This window comes from Lucilia sericata, unplaced genomic scaffold (assembly GCF_015586225.1).
Source record: "Lucilia sericata isolate MDLA Ls3-8-SP2 unplaced genomic scaffold, ASM1558622v1 Contig000049F_arrow, whole genome shotgun sequence".
Lineage (NCBI taxonomy): Eukaryota > Metazoa > Arthropoda > Insecta > Diptera > Calliphoridae > Lucilia > Lucilia sericata.
In genome coordinates, this window is record NW_023994086.1 from 276,793 (window position 1) to 292,500 (window position 15,708).

The 15,708-nt window shown below is 32.9% G+C and overlaps 1 protein-coding gene across 1 annotated transcript; it reads left to right on the forward strand.

Annotated features, from left to right (window-relative positions):
• Positions 1–472: 472 nt before the first annotated feature.
• LOC119615957 lies at positions 473–5,804 on the forward strand. Its single transcript, XM_037972016.1, has 2 exons — positions 473–930; positions 1,160–5,804. The coding sequence occupies exons 1-2, from the start codon at positions 473–475 to the stop codon at positions 5,802–5,804; spliced, it is 5,103 nt and encodes a 1,700-aa protein (XP_037827944.1).
• Positions 5,805–15,708: the final 9,904 nt, after the last annotated feature.

A 15,708-nucleotide genomic window follows, 5' to 3' on the forward strand; every position in this document is an offset into this window, starting at 1 on the left:
GCGAACAGAAGATTTTTCATACATTTAATTATATTTAATTAGTTTTCAAATATTTAATAAAATTAAATAACGGTTTAAATAAATACCCTACATAAGAGTTTAAGGATTTTTATTCCGTTTAAATAAAAAATATTGAAAATTATTTTAACTTAGAAAAGTTAAAATTTCGTACATTATTTGGTGCCGAAACCCGGGACTGATGAATAATTGTGTGCTATTTGGAGTAACGAATTGGAATCTTATTGCCCTTAGAACTGCTTGCTTTGCGATTGGAACTTGGCTCTAGAACTTCTTTGGAAAAATCGCTTGTAGTCTTGAAGATATTTTGAAAAGTGAAACTTGCTGCAACGAATAAAATAAGGTTTGGAACTCTGCGTTACAGTTACCTTAATTTGTGGTTTCTGGAAAACTGTATGTATGCATAACATTTTGTATTATACAATACTGAAAATAAAAAAGTGTTTTGAACAAAATGGCGGATATTCACCATCTTATTGAGGATCAAAAAGATTTATTTTTAAATTTAAAACTTACTGCTAGGTTATATAATTCAAGACAGCATAAAACGCATGGCTTCGCACAATCTGTTTTAGACGAAATAGAATCAAATTTTTTGCAATTTAAAGACGGGAATACCCAATTATGCGCTGTAGTCCGTGACAATACTATTAATACAGAAAATATTCCGTATTTCGAAGACGATGTTTATTATCAATTTCAAGACGAGTTTCTTACCCTTAAAAGCCAATTGCTCGATTTCATGGATTCTTCTGTTACTCGTTCTCCTGGAATTCAGTCCAGTACGTTTGCTGGTCCCTCTCATTCTAGAAATGAAACCTTTTCGCTTCAGGCTCGTTTGCCGAAGATTGATTTGCCAGTTTTTAGTGGTGATTACCTCACTTGGATGTCTTATCAGGACATGTTCGTTTCGTTAGTCCATAATAATTCTGGGCTAACTGATGTTCAAAAATTTTGTTTTTTGAAAAATTCTTGTAAAGGAACTCCTTTGGATATCGTGAATGAATATCCAGCAACGGATTCAAGCTACGTTTTAGCATGGACCGCTCTACAGAATAGATATCATAATAAAAGAAAAATAGTTGATACTATTTTTAAAAAAACTGTTTGCTATACCTTCGTCTGATGGCTCTTCCAAAAGCATTCAGACGATTTTAGACACAACACGAACTAGTATTGCCCTACTACGTACTTTAGAAATAAACACCGAAGGTGAGCATGCTATGCTTATTTATATGACAGTAAATAAGCTAGATGTACAAACCCGAAAGGAATGGGAGCAATCGCTTAATGCCTCGACTCAAATCCCTCCTATTGAAGATTTGTTCAAATTTTTGGAATCAACTTTTCGAACATTAGAAACTATTTCTGATCAGACTGATTCAAGCCCTAATGTTCCTTTTTCGAAACCAAAAACCCCACAACATCAAAATAAAAGTAGAAACAATTTACGACGTTATGTAAATGCTGCTTCCACAAGTACCGACTACAACTGCCCCTGCTGCAATAAGCGTCACCTTCTTTTCAAGTGTTTCAAGTTTTCTGCTTTACCATCTAGTGAAAAAAGAGATTTTTTGAATTCAAAGCGAATATGTCGAAATTGTTTAACCTCAGGCCACTTTAGTAACAAATGTCATGTAGCTTATCGCTGTCAAGTCTGCCAACAAAACCACCATACCACTGTTCATAATGAGTATTTTATAAATCATGTTCCTAATACTCCGACCCCTGAACCTGTTATACCTTCTCAAACATCCTCGTCTTCTCAAGGTATTGAAAACGTTACCGCTCATGTCGTTGACAATAGTAAAACATCTAACAGGAGGAAAAGGCCCCAAGTTCTCCTCGCTACGATGCGTGTTGTTTTAAAAACCCCTCAGGGAGATTTTGTTTTGCGTGCTCTTCTTGATCAATGTGCTCAAGCAACCTTTATAACCAAAAAGGCTGCAGATGCCTTAAACTTATCTTATAAAAGGAACTTTGTGGAAATATGCGGTGTAGGTGGAAACCAATCTACTATTTCAAAGCAATACGTTAATTTTGCAATATTCTCAAGAATCGAAACAAATTTTAAAATAGATTGCGAGGCTTTGGTTCTTCCGAAAATAACGGCATATCAACCTATGGCTATAAACGAAACATTATTACCGGATTTAAAGAAATTTTCATTAGCTGATCCTTATTTTTCGAAACCTGGTGAAATTGACCTTTTGTTAGGAGGAGATGTATACGGAGATATCATATTACCTCAGCAACAAAAATTTGAAAGTGGTTTATTCTTACAACTCACACATTTCGGTTGGATAGTTTCTGGCCCCTCACATGATAACTCATCTGAGCACATCATCACAGTAAATGTTTGTTCATTAGATAAGCAATTGCTGTCCTTTTGGGAACAAGAAGAATTGCTGGAAAAAAGAGCTTTGACAGAAGAAGAAATCCTTTGCGAACAACATTTCAAAAGCACTACTTCTCGTGATTCATCTGGGCGTTACACCGTATCACTGCCATTTAAATCATTGCTTAAAGGCCTCCCGCTTCCAGTCTTTGGTCATACGGATTATGCAGCACTTTCTCGTTTAAAGAATGTTGAGTCAAAATGTAAATTGAATAAGAACTTTGGAAAACTTTATCTAGATTTTATGAAAGAGTATGAATGTCTCGGACATATGGAAAAGGTCGGTACCTATCCACGTGATTTAGAAAAAAATGGTTTCTTTTTGCCTCATCATGGTGTGTTAAGAGAGAGTAGTTCTACTACTAAATTGAGGGTAGTTTTTGATGGTAGCTGTAAAAGGTCTGCTCAATCTTCCTTGAATGAGGAACTAGCACCTGGTCCTGCATTGCAAAATGATTTGCCCACAATTATAAATCGGTGGAGACGTTTTAAAATTGGGTTTCGGGCAGATTTGGAGAAGATGTTCCGACAAATACTTGTGGTACAGGAACAACGAAAGTTTCAACAAATTTTGTGGAGAAATAGTGGCTCTGAACAGATATCAATTTATAAGCTCTCAACGGTTACTTATGGTACTACACCCGCTCCTTTTCTTTCGATTAGGGTTTTACAACAACTAGCGTTGGACGAAAAGGAAAAATATCCGATGGCATGTAATGTGCTCAATTCAGATACTTATGTCGATGACGTAATTTCTGGAGCTGATAGTCTATCTGAAGCTTACCATTTGCATACTCAATTATGTAGTTTACTTAATGAAGGCAAGTTTAATTTACGTAAATGGACAACAAACTCGAAGGAATTGCTAGAATTGATTCCTGTAGACTACAGAGAAAAATCTGATATATTTGAACTAAATCAACCTAATACCGTAAAGGCTCTTGGACTCGAGTGGAACACGATAGACGACTGCTTTTCATTTAAGATCAATATTGAAGATACATCAGTATTTACCAAAAGAAGTTTACTCTCAGACTCAGCAAAACTTTATGACCCTTTAGGCTGGCTTTCCCCTACTACAATTCTTGCTAAAATTGAATTTCAAAATTTGTGGTTGCTTGGCATTGAATGGAATGATCGCTTACCTGACGCTATGCAAAAAAGATGGTTAACATACCGCGAAAATCTAAAGTTTCTTGAAAGAATTAAAATTCCTCGTTGGATCGGAACGTTTAAATGTGGTTCAATTGAAATTCATGGTTTTTCCGATTCATCTAAGTTGGCTTACGCGGCTGCTGTCTACGCTAAGACTATTTCAGATTTGGGTACAAAAGTGTATTTAATACAAGCGAAAACTAAAGTAGGTCCTATAAAGCGGTTAACTATACCTCGAATGGAATTATGTGCTGCTACTTTATTGGCTAAATTAGTTGACAGAATAACTTCTTCACTTGATCAAGATATTTCAAATGTTTATTATTGGACTGATAGTACAACTGTACTTTCGTGGATACGTGGTCAGTCATCTAAGTGGCCCGTATATGTTGGAAACAGAGTGGCAGAAATCCAACGCAGATGTCATGCTTCTCAATGGCGATACATATCTACACGTGAAAATCCTGCTGACTGCGCTTCCCGTGGTATATCTTCGAATGAATTGGTTGAACATGAACTATGGTGGCATGGCCCTAAATGGCTATCGGAACCTGCAGAAAATTGGCCAAAACAACCGAAACTAAATCTAAATGAAATGGATGAAATTTCTACTGAACCAACTTTAAATATGCACTCGGTTGTAGCTGAAATAAAACAATATCCAGAAATATTAACAAGATTTTCTTCACTTTGCAAATTGATACGTGTTACTGCATACATATTTCGTTTTAAACACAATACTCAAAACTATAAACATTCACAAATAAAAGGTAACGGTAAGATGACAGGGTTTCTTTCAACCGAAGAACTAAAATTTGCTCGTTTAAGGCTTGTTAAACTTTCACAAGAGGTGGATTTTTTGCAAGAGATTTCTGAACTTCAAAAGAGAGGTCAAATTATAAAAAATAGCGCTTTAGCTCAACTTTGCCCATTTTTTGACTCCTCTCAAATACTTAGAGTTGGCGGTAGAATTCAAAATTCTGACCTTGATTATTGTTCTAAACACCCAATTTTACTTAAAAAGCAAAATCCTTTGACTAATTTATTATTTCTAGATGCACACATAAAAACTTTACATGGCGGTTTAATCCAAATGCAAGCTTACGTCCTACGGGAATATTGGATAATATCAAGTAGAAGTATTGCTAAACGTGTCTTGCGAAAATGTATAACGTGTTTCAAATATAACGCAAAGGCAGCCCAGCAGATGATGGGAAATCTCCCTAGTGTTCGTCATAAACCTGCTCGTCCGTTTAAGCACAGTGGAGTTGACTATGCCGGTCCAATTGCTATAAAACAATCCACTGCAAGAAACTCAGTAACTACAAAGGGCTACATTTGTTTGTTTATATGTATGACTACGAAAGCTTTACACTTGGAAGCAGTAACAAACCTGTCAACCGATGCTTTTTTGGCCGCTTTCAGGCGTTTCGTGTCCCGCCGTGGCCCTTGTACCGACTTGTACTCAGACTGTGGTACGAACTTTGTTGGAGCTAATAAGGAGCTACAAATTCTTTATAATCGCAGCAAATCATCGATTTCATATGAGATAAGCGACTGCCTGGCCGCAAATGGTACGAAATGGCATTTTATACCTCCAGCCTCTCCAAACTTTGGTGGTCTTTGGGAGGCTGGCGTGAAGTCTACAAAACACCACTTAAAGAGAGTGATGCAGAACCGTATTTTGACATTTGAGGAGCTTACAACGCTTTTAGCCCAGATTGAGAGCTGTTTGAATTCCAGACCCTTGTGCCCTCTAAATTCCGAACCATCTGACTGCAATGCGCTCACCCCAGCTCATTTCTTGATTGGGGAACCTACTCTATGTGTTCCGGAAGAAGATTTACTGGATGTCAACATTGATCGACTAAATAGATGGAAAACCGTCGAAAAGCTGAAGCAACATTTTTGGCGACGTTGGTGTAACGAATGGCTGTGTCGACTTCAAGCTAGGCCCAAATGGCTCAAAATAACTGAAAACCCTAAAATTGGTGATTTAGTGGTCGTATTCGATGAACGAGGTGCCCCTGGAGAATGGCCGCTTGCCCGAATCCAAGATATTCATCCCGGCAAAGATGGTTGTGTAAGGGTGGTCACTCTATTTTCAAACAGAAAAACATTTAAACGCCCAATGTCTAAAGTTGCCCTGTTACCTACAAATGATAGCTTTAATGCCGAAGAAAATGATTACAACTTTAAACTACATGGTGATGATGATTCTTCCTCGGTTTAAGCACTGTCGTCCTTAGTGGGGGAGAATGTTGGTGAACAACTTTAATATTTATATTTTGTATTATTTTATTTGCATTAATTTGTTATTTTTCTCTTTAACAATTTAAGTTATTTTTTTTTTGAATTTCATTGCTAGTGTGAACAATGCACATAAAAGCTTACGCACTTTTTTGTTTAATTTTGGTAGTTCTATGCAGATTTACTTAAATGAGATTTATTTTCTCTCATTAAAGTAAATGCAGTAAAAGAAGTGCGAAAAATACTGGTTTTTTGCTACGCACTTTTTACCATATTCGCATGTATGTAAATATGTATGTTATATGCGTAAGCTATATTTAAATATTGATACGCACTTTTTTTGGCTCTTTTTAAATTGAAATTATTATTAAAACTCACTTGCTTTTACTGCCTCGCTGCGAACAGAAGATTTTTCATACATTTAATTATATTTAATTAGTTTTCAAATATTTAATAAAATTAAATAACGGTTTAAATAAATACCCTACATAAGAGTTTAAGGATTTTTATTCCGTTTAAATAAAAAATATTGAAAATTATTTTAACTTAGAAAAGTTAAAATCTCGTACAATCACTGAGCATTGATCAGCGAAGTCTGTCAGAATTAATCTTTGTTGTTTACAATGTTCTTCGTTTATATCTGCTCAATAATTTTTATATATACAGTGTCTCACATAAATATTCGTTTTTATTATTTTTTATAAATTACTGTGTTATTTTATGATGCTATTTAAAAAATTATAATTGTATTTAAAATGTTTAATGAAATTTTATTAATTTTTATTATTTTTACGAAATATAAGAAAAAAAGTAATAAAAACTCATTAGTAGTTTCCAAGAAAATGAAAAAAACCCAATAAGGGTCATTTCAGGTACTGCGAAAATATATTCAAATTTTTTCTAAGAACTTTTTTAGAATCCTTGTACACGTGTTTTATTGCCCATTAATGAACCTGTTATGCAGGTAGTGGTTATATGGAATATTTAACATTATATTTTTTGGAAAATTGCATAATTATGTGTTAAATCCTTCCTGTGTAAGCGATTAAAATGTTCAAAGAAAAAGAGTTGATCAATTCAAATTAAAAAATTAATTTTTATCTGTATAATCAAGGCCGATCAATTAAATACATATAGGAAATGTTTGATAGATTTCCCTCGACAATATATTTTGTCATTACACGTATGGAACAAAGAATTCCAACGAGTATTTACCATTATCAAGTCATCCAAAACTGCTGTCAATACAGGACGACAGAGAAATACTGAGGAAATACCGAAGGAACCTTTATCTATCAGCTCCAAAAATTAACAACGAACTCAGGACAGTCCTGTGGATAAAAATTAGTATCGAAATTGTGCGCAAAGTACTAGGGAGCAATAATTTGCATGGTCAAGTACCAAGGTGGAAACCGCTCATATCGAAGTTAATCGATGTGTCTTGACTCCGCAAATAGACTCATAAGTAAGAATATTGGATTCTGGAAGGAGGTTATCTTCGACGATGAGAACAAATATAATATTTTTGGCTCAGACGGTCGTCAAATGATATGGCGAAAGCTTGGAGATGCCTTGGAATTATCTAACTTAAAACCAACTGTAAAGGACCCAGATTGCTCAGTCATATTTTGGGGTTCTGTGTCCGTCCTCGCTGTTGAACTGCTAAAATTTATTATTGTAAATATAGACTGGAAGGTCCACTTGTCAATTTTTAGAGCAGAATTTGCATGCTGGTACCACCAAAATGAGGCTGCAACCCATTCAATTTATTTTTCAACAGAAAAACGTTTCAAAATACACGACCTGGTACGTGAAAATGTTGATCGTTTACAACACTAAGTATCTTCTTTCACCAATTTTTCAATGGAGTTAATGTCTGGACTTAAACTCCATTGAAAATTTGCGGTTATATTTACAAGAACAACTTTTAAATCACCCATTATCCTCCAAAACCACCATACGGTTGCTTTGCATGAAGAATGGGACATAATAACGCCAGAACTATTCCATAAATTGGTAGAAACGGTCCCACGTCGCTTGGAAATTGTAATTGCATATACAAAATATTAATTTAATTTTAATCATTTATTTTTACTTCATAATGCTAATCTAAATATGATGTATATAAAAAATTCGAATACTATTTTTTGCACTTTAAAAAAACCTAAATTAGTTTAAGTAAATTATTTTTTTTACATTTTTTAAAATGTGATATAAAATTTAAGGACTGTCTGGACTACATAATACATTTATTTATTTATTTATTATTTCCACACTTATCTATACATGAAATATATATGTATATATATGAAAATCAATGTATGTTTGTTTGCTTGTACTTTATAGAAGGCTAAACTACTGAACCGATCTTCTTGAAATTTTCACTGTGTGTTCCTCTATATCTGGAAGGAACAATAGGCTACTTTTTGTTTTGAAATTTCAAGTGGGCGAGATGCCACGCACATACACAAAATTATAATAAAAATGGAATATCTGAGAATGTGGCATAGTAACAGTCCTCAAATTTTGCAGTACCGAATTTTACATTCATATGAATATTTGAGACAAAAATGGGCGGCCTAAGAAAATTGCCACGCCCCTTAAATATAAGGTAAATAATTAAACTCAAATATCTGGTAACCTACAATATCTATAATCTTGAAACTTTGTTCATATATTTATTTCTATTCCATGCGGAAAATAGGTTTTTTAATTATAGTAGGCGCGGCACTTCCCACACAGAGATTATACTTAAGTTTGTATATTAGGCAAACTATAATAGCTAGGACCATGAAACTTTGTAGGAATACTTCTGTTTGGTATACTAATATTTACAAAATTGATTATCTAGGAGACTACATAAACAAGGCTACTTTTTGTTTTGAAATTTCAAGTGGACGAGATGCCACGCCCATACACAAAATTATAATAAAAATGGAATATCTGAGAATGTAGCGTAGTAACAGTCCTCAAATTTTGCAGTGCCGAATTTTACATTCATATGAATATTTGAGACAAAAATGGGCAGCCTAAGAAAATTTCCACGCCCCTGAAATATAAGGTAAATAATTAAACATTGTTCATATATTTATTTCTATTCTATGCCAAAAATAGGCTTTTTAAGTAGGCGCGGCACTTCCCACACAGAGATTATACTGAAATTTGTATATTAGGCAAACTATAATAGCTAGGACCATGAAACTTTGTAGGAATACTTATGTTTGGTATACTAATATTTATGGGCGTGCCATCTCTCATACAAAGTTGATTATCTAGGAGACTATATAAACTAGAATCTTTAAATTTTGTTTGAAAAACAACAATATCAATGTAAATAATTGAAACAAAGGTGGGTGGACCAGCGGGCGTGCACCCCCATATAAATTTTTGGAACTATAAAATAGAGAGCCCTATAGATGGGGGTTACCCCTTAAATAACTTTAAAAGTTACAGTTATCAAATACTTTACTAATAATGTTACTATCGAAATGTATGTGTATGACCAAAAAATGCTAGCAATAATGGAGGAGGCCTATAAATATGAAAAATCCTATATCGATGAAAACATAACAGCTAAAATCCTAAAATTGTACGAGAAACTTTTCTTTATATGGATATATATATATATAGTTTTGAAGTGTATCAAAGAATATTATGTATACATATATTTATATAAATACAAGGAGGACTATATTTAATTGATTCGCCAGGGGGAACCGGAAAAACTTTTCTCATCTCATTGATTTTAGCTAAAATTCGTTCACGAAAGAATATTGCCTTAGCCATTGCGTCATCAGGTATCGCAGCAACTCTTTAAGATGGAGGCAGAACTGCGCATTATGCACTCATATTACCATTGAAAACACAATTTTCTGAAGATTATACATGCAATGTTAAGAAAAATTCTTCAATGGGTCAAATCTTACAAACATGTAAAATAATAGTGTATGATGAATGCACCATGGCCCACAAAAAATCATTAGAAGATTGCACTTTAAAGGACATGAGAAGTAATTCTAATTTATTTGGAGGTGCATTAATTCTTTTAGCGGGGGATTTTCGCCAGACACTTCCTGTGATACCTAGTTCACCACCTGATGAACTCAATGCTTGCCTGAAATCATCATATCTCTGGCAACATGATGCAAAACGGTCATTCAACTTCAGGTTTTGCAAAACAATTGCTGAATTTAGGAAATGGAAAAATGTCAATTGACCCAACCACAAATTGTGTAAAGTTTCCCTCTAACACAATCAAAGAAAGACTTAATAAATTGTGTTTTTCCAGATCTTCAACGTAATTTCAAAAATAGGCAGTGGTGTGAGCGTGCTTTACTGGCATCCAAAAACATTGACGTTAATTTTATCAATAATATTATTTTTAATACAATCGATGGTAGTTTAAAAATCTATAAATCCATCGATACTGTTACAAATAATGAATACACTTGATTTACCAGGCTTCCACCCCACGAATTGAAGTTGAAAATTGGCGTTCCAATTATTTTATTGCGAAATATTGATCTACCACGCCTTTGTATAGTACTCGATTAACAGTTAAGAAATTAATGAACAACTTAATCGAAGCAACAATAATAACTGGCCAATAAAACGGATATAATAAACTCGTGCAATTTTTTTGTTTTTCACAAAGATTGTTATATTTTCTGAAAGCGCTCGACAAGATCTTGAAAAAACATGCTTGGACATACTACTTATCTCTTATAATATCCGAGTTATAGGCATTTAAAAATTTTGTGATACAAAATTTACCATACCTTGGTCCGCCTTTTTTTGAATACTGGGCGTAATTTTGGACCAAATGGACTCAATTTTTTCTTGTTAGTTAGACAACAAAATTTCCAATAATATACAAAAAAATTCAGATCAATATCATTTACAGATCCAAAAATATACGTTTTTTAATTTAAAAATTCAAAAAATTTTAGATTTTTGCTGTTTTTTTGCCAAAAATGGGTCTTAACTCTTTTATTAATAAAATAAAATTTTCTTTTAGAACATATAACAATTTTATAGTTTTCTAAAAGGTATCTTTACGCAGAACGCTTTGGCGTAAAAAACTTGTACTATTTTTTGAAAATGTTGCCACTGCGTCCTTCCGAATATGACCTATTTTTTATCAAAATTTCAACTTTGGGCGACATGTTCTAAAATCCCAAAGCTGGGATCAGAAAACTGAAAGCAGTTTTGGAAACCTCTGAAAGAAATGTGGACCCTATGGGCAAAAAAGTAAAAAATCCCATTTTTGGGATTTTCATTCCTATTTTTGGGAATTGCGGGATTTGAAATGACAAATTTAACAAGCGTTGAAAATTTCATTGAGTTTTGTTCATAAATATTTTGTCATATATTACATATTTGTTTAATTTCTAAAACTATGATTTATATCAAAATTTTAATAGGGTCGCAGATAGCTACAACAATTTAGTCCATATTTATCCCTTAATATCATTTTTTAGTTAGATATGGAAATTCTCGACCCTTTACAAAAAATTTCAAGCCAATATCTCAATTACATTCAAAAATATGTTCATTTAAACCTGTGTCCTTTAATTTCATCTTTTTCATATTTTAGTATTAAGTATGACAGAACATACATTTGGTGTTGAATAAAATATTTGGACAATTTTTAAAAATTATTTAGTTAATTATTTTATTAAAGACTATAACATTGTATATACAATAAAAAAATTATAATTTCATTATGAGTCACGCACAACAACACCTAAATCACCCCACACAAACCACCTTTCCCGCCCACCGAAATATAAAACACAATTTAATACAATATCATCAGTTAGTATAATAGCTTTTTTTATTTGAACTGTTTATCTTAAACATAATACAATTAATTCTTACAACCTACTTATATAGTTAATTCCTAACACTACTTATTTTCTATTAAATAGTCTGTCATATCGGTATACATATCCAGAAGGTAATATAAGTCCTTTAAATCTTCCTTGTTTTGAGATGATAGAGTTTCATAACAAATCCATCTTTTTCGCATAGTTGAAAGAACAGGATCAGAAGATAGAGGTAAACTATTAAAAATATCTTCATTCTGTGATTGCCTGGAGCATTTTCTTGAGCTGAATAGTTGAACATGCTTAAAATCTCGATTCCTCGCTTCCTGGGCTTCTTCTGTTAACTCTCCAAGTGGAAGAATATTCGATTCAATTATTATTTGACCATGGCACAATACTTTGTGTACTGTTGGTGTTAGTTCCCTCCATGGATACAGAGATACAAGTAATTTAGAAATTTCAGATGTATATTCCCCAAATCGATTTCCATTAATTTTATGTTTACTATTCAGTGCCATTAAAATAGTGTTAACTCTTCGAAGCAGCTCCTTTTCGATTCCAGTTATTTTTTAAGTAATTTCAAAATCACGAAAAAACCTTCTCGCCGTATTACCGTAATTTGTACTACCGCAACTTGGAAGTGGTTTGTCGATGTTTAATCCCATCTGAACTTTAAATTCTTCTTGGATTCTGCTTTTTTTCGCAGCTCTCAGTTCTTTCAATTCTTCATTATTTTTTGTTGATTTAGTAAGATTCTCTGGCCCACTTCTATATTTGAGGTCGTATGCTATGTGTAAAAAGTAATCCAAAAATCGTATTCTGGCATGAAGTGGTGAAATTCCGAAAGACAGGACTTCTTCATTAATACTTCTGCTTTTGTTTATATTTGAGAATTGCGACTTTTTTTCATTACATATTGAGCATCTCCAGAAGGAAGAAGTTTCTGTTATGGCATTGCTGACCTTTCCATCAATCATTGTTAAGCTTAGCTGATATGATACGTTAATAGAGAATTCCTTTATTTTTATGCAAATGGGCTCCAGTGCATTTATTTCGTCTTTTAAATATTCCACTAAATCTTTTGTTGTTTTCTTTGACTCCTTTATATATTCAAATCCAATGGGTCTACAAAAATTTTTTGAACCCGGAGTTGTATTGATCCATATATCTTCAAATGAATTTCCGATGCTTGACGATGATGGATTAAGGGAATATGAACGAATTCGTAATGGCACTAATGATGACATAAATACACTTTTGTAGTCTGCTAATGTCCGACTTCCACAAGCTTGTTTGTATTCTGGAAGTGCTGATAAACCGTCACATCCCCACTTACACATTAAGACAACATCACAGTTATGAATTTTCCTTAGTTGGTCTTCTGAAAAGTCTGACACAATTCTTGATACTGTGTTTTCGAGCAAAGATGATATATCAATACAAGCTTCCACATCATTAACAGCAATAGGTGATGGTAGGATAGTTTGTTTTTTTTCCTGGATCGCCTTGTATGATGGTAATATATTGTGTCCTTTTTCATGCAGAGCTTTCCTTAATATTTGGTACTTATTTCGACTGAGACCCAGTTCCAACATAAGCGCTATTGCTTCCTCTTCAGTAAAATTTGATTGTGATGTTGGAGTTGGTATACTTTCCACAATTCGCTTAAGTCGTTTTGGTGATGCATTAGGAAGAGTAGTTGCAATATCTACGGCATCCATAGGTTGGTTTTCCTTTTTCAGCATTTCGTTAAATGTATCAGCAATTTCCTCATTTGAGATTGAAAAAAGTTTTTGTGTGACCCTCATTTTTTTGACCTTGAAGTCTTCGTATGACTTGCAAGGCGCTCCTGTTGATGTGTTGTAAGTTGAGATTTCCGTAGTAGTTTCCATCCAACTACAAAATTTTAATCGAAATTTCTTTTGATTTCCATCCACAGACTTACTTTTTACATCAAAAAGTTTTAAAAAGTTTTCAATTTTTGATATGCCTGTTTTGTCTACTTTTCTACTATATGCAGTTTTTATATAATTTGAAATGTCTTCAATTCTTTCTGGCCCTTTTGAAGATTCACTCCATAAAACGGAACACAACTCTTCGTACTTTAATGTAATCTTCATTGTAGATTTATTAAATATGGTACTTAAAATCTGAGAAGTTTACTTATATACCAATTCTTGTCATTTCCGATACAGGTATTCCAAAGTAAAAAATTAAGAATTGTCTACCTATTAACATTTAGGACTATATTACTATAACCTGTAATTCAGTCATTGATATTTCTTATTAGTGAATGAATCGACATGATCATAAACGAAACAGAACGAAATGATCTGTCGAAAAAATTTTGCTAAAAAATAGTTATAAATTTATGAAAATTTAAGCATAATAGGGCCTTTCAATTATAAGGATAAGCAAACAAATAGAAAATAGGTAAATATAAGATTTAAATATGTTCTGTCATATTTAATACTAAAATATGAAAAATATGAAATTAAAGGATACAGGTTTAAATGAACATATTTTTGAATGTAATTGATATATTGGCTTGAAAATTTTTGTAAAGAATCGAGAATTTCCATATCTAACTAAAAAATGATATTAAGGGATAAATATGGACTAAATTGTTGTAGCTATCTGCGACCCTATTAAAATTTTGATATAAATCATAGTTTTAGAAATTAAACAAATATGTAATATATGACAAAATCTTTATTTATGAACAAAACTCAATGAAGTTTTCAACGCTTGTTTAATTTTGTCATTTCAAATAAGAAAATGCAAAAAAAAATTGAAAAGGTCAAAGGGCATCCCGCAATCCCCAAAAATAGGAATGAAAATCCCAAAAATGGGATTTTTTACTTTTTTGCCCATAGGGTCCACATTTCTTTCAGGGCTGGGAAAATACTTTTGGAGTAAATAGAAAACATATTTAGATTTCCAAAACTGCTTTCAGTTTTCTGATCCCAGCTTTGGGATTTTAGAACATGTCGCCCAAAGTTGAAATTTTGATAAAAAATAGGTCATATTCGGAAGGACGCAACATTTTCAAAAAATAGGACAAGTTTTTTACGCCAAAGAGTTCTGCGTAAAGATATCTTTTAGAAAACTATAAAATTGTTATATGTTCTTAAAGAAAATTTTATTTTATTAATAAAAGAGTTAAGACACATTTTTGGCAAAAAAACTGCAAAAATCTAAAATTTTTTGAATTTTTAAATTAAAAAACGTATATTTTTGTATCTGTAAATGATATTGATCTGAAATTTTTTGTATATTATTGGAAATTGAGCCCATTTGGTCCAAAATTACGCCCAGTATTCAAAAAAAGGCGGACCAAGGTATGGTAAATTTTGTATCACAAAATTTTTAAATGCCTATAACTATAACGGATATTATAAGAGATAAGTAGTATGTCCAAGCATGTTTTTTCAAGATCTCGTCGAGCGCTTTCAGAAAATATAAAAATCTTTGTATTTGGATGAAAAACAAAAAAATGGCACGAGTTTAAAAATTTTACATGTCGTAGGTACCCTATTTTGAGCCGCCACAGCGCCGTCCCTGGGGCATCTGCGGGGTTCATCTTCAAAACTTAAACTCGAATACTCCTTGGCTACGCTCACGCCAAATTTTATCCCGATCGGATCAGCCGTTTAGAAATGCCAGATTTATTTCCAAAAAATTTCGATTCTTCCCCACTGCGTATCCCAAGGCTTTAGAATAAAAAACAAGTTAAAGTGCTATATTCGGCCAAGCCGAATCTTAAATACCCTCCACCAGCTACTTTTGTATTAATACTTTTTTAATTGATCAAATATTTGTAGAAATAAGTTTTCTCATGTCTTAAATAGAAAAACCCCAAGATTTAAACAGCTTAAATCTGTTACAATTGCAAGATTTAGTGAACATTACAAACTCCATTTTCTTTTATATTTTTAAAGCGCCTAAACCATATCTTAGATGTAGCAATATTTAATGTGAAAAGATTTAAGAAAATTCTAAATTTTCGTGACAGGGCCTAGTATGGGAGATATGACCAATTATGAACCGATCGTAAAA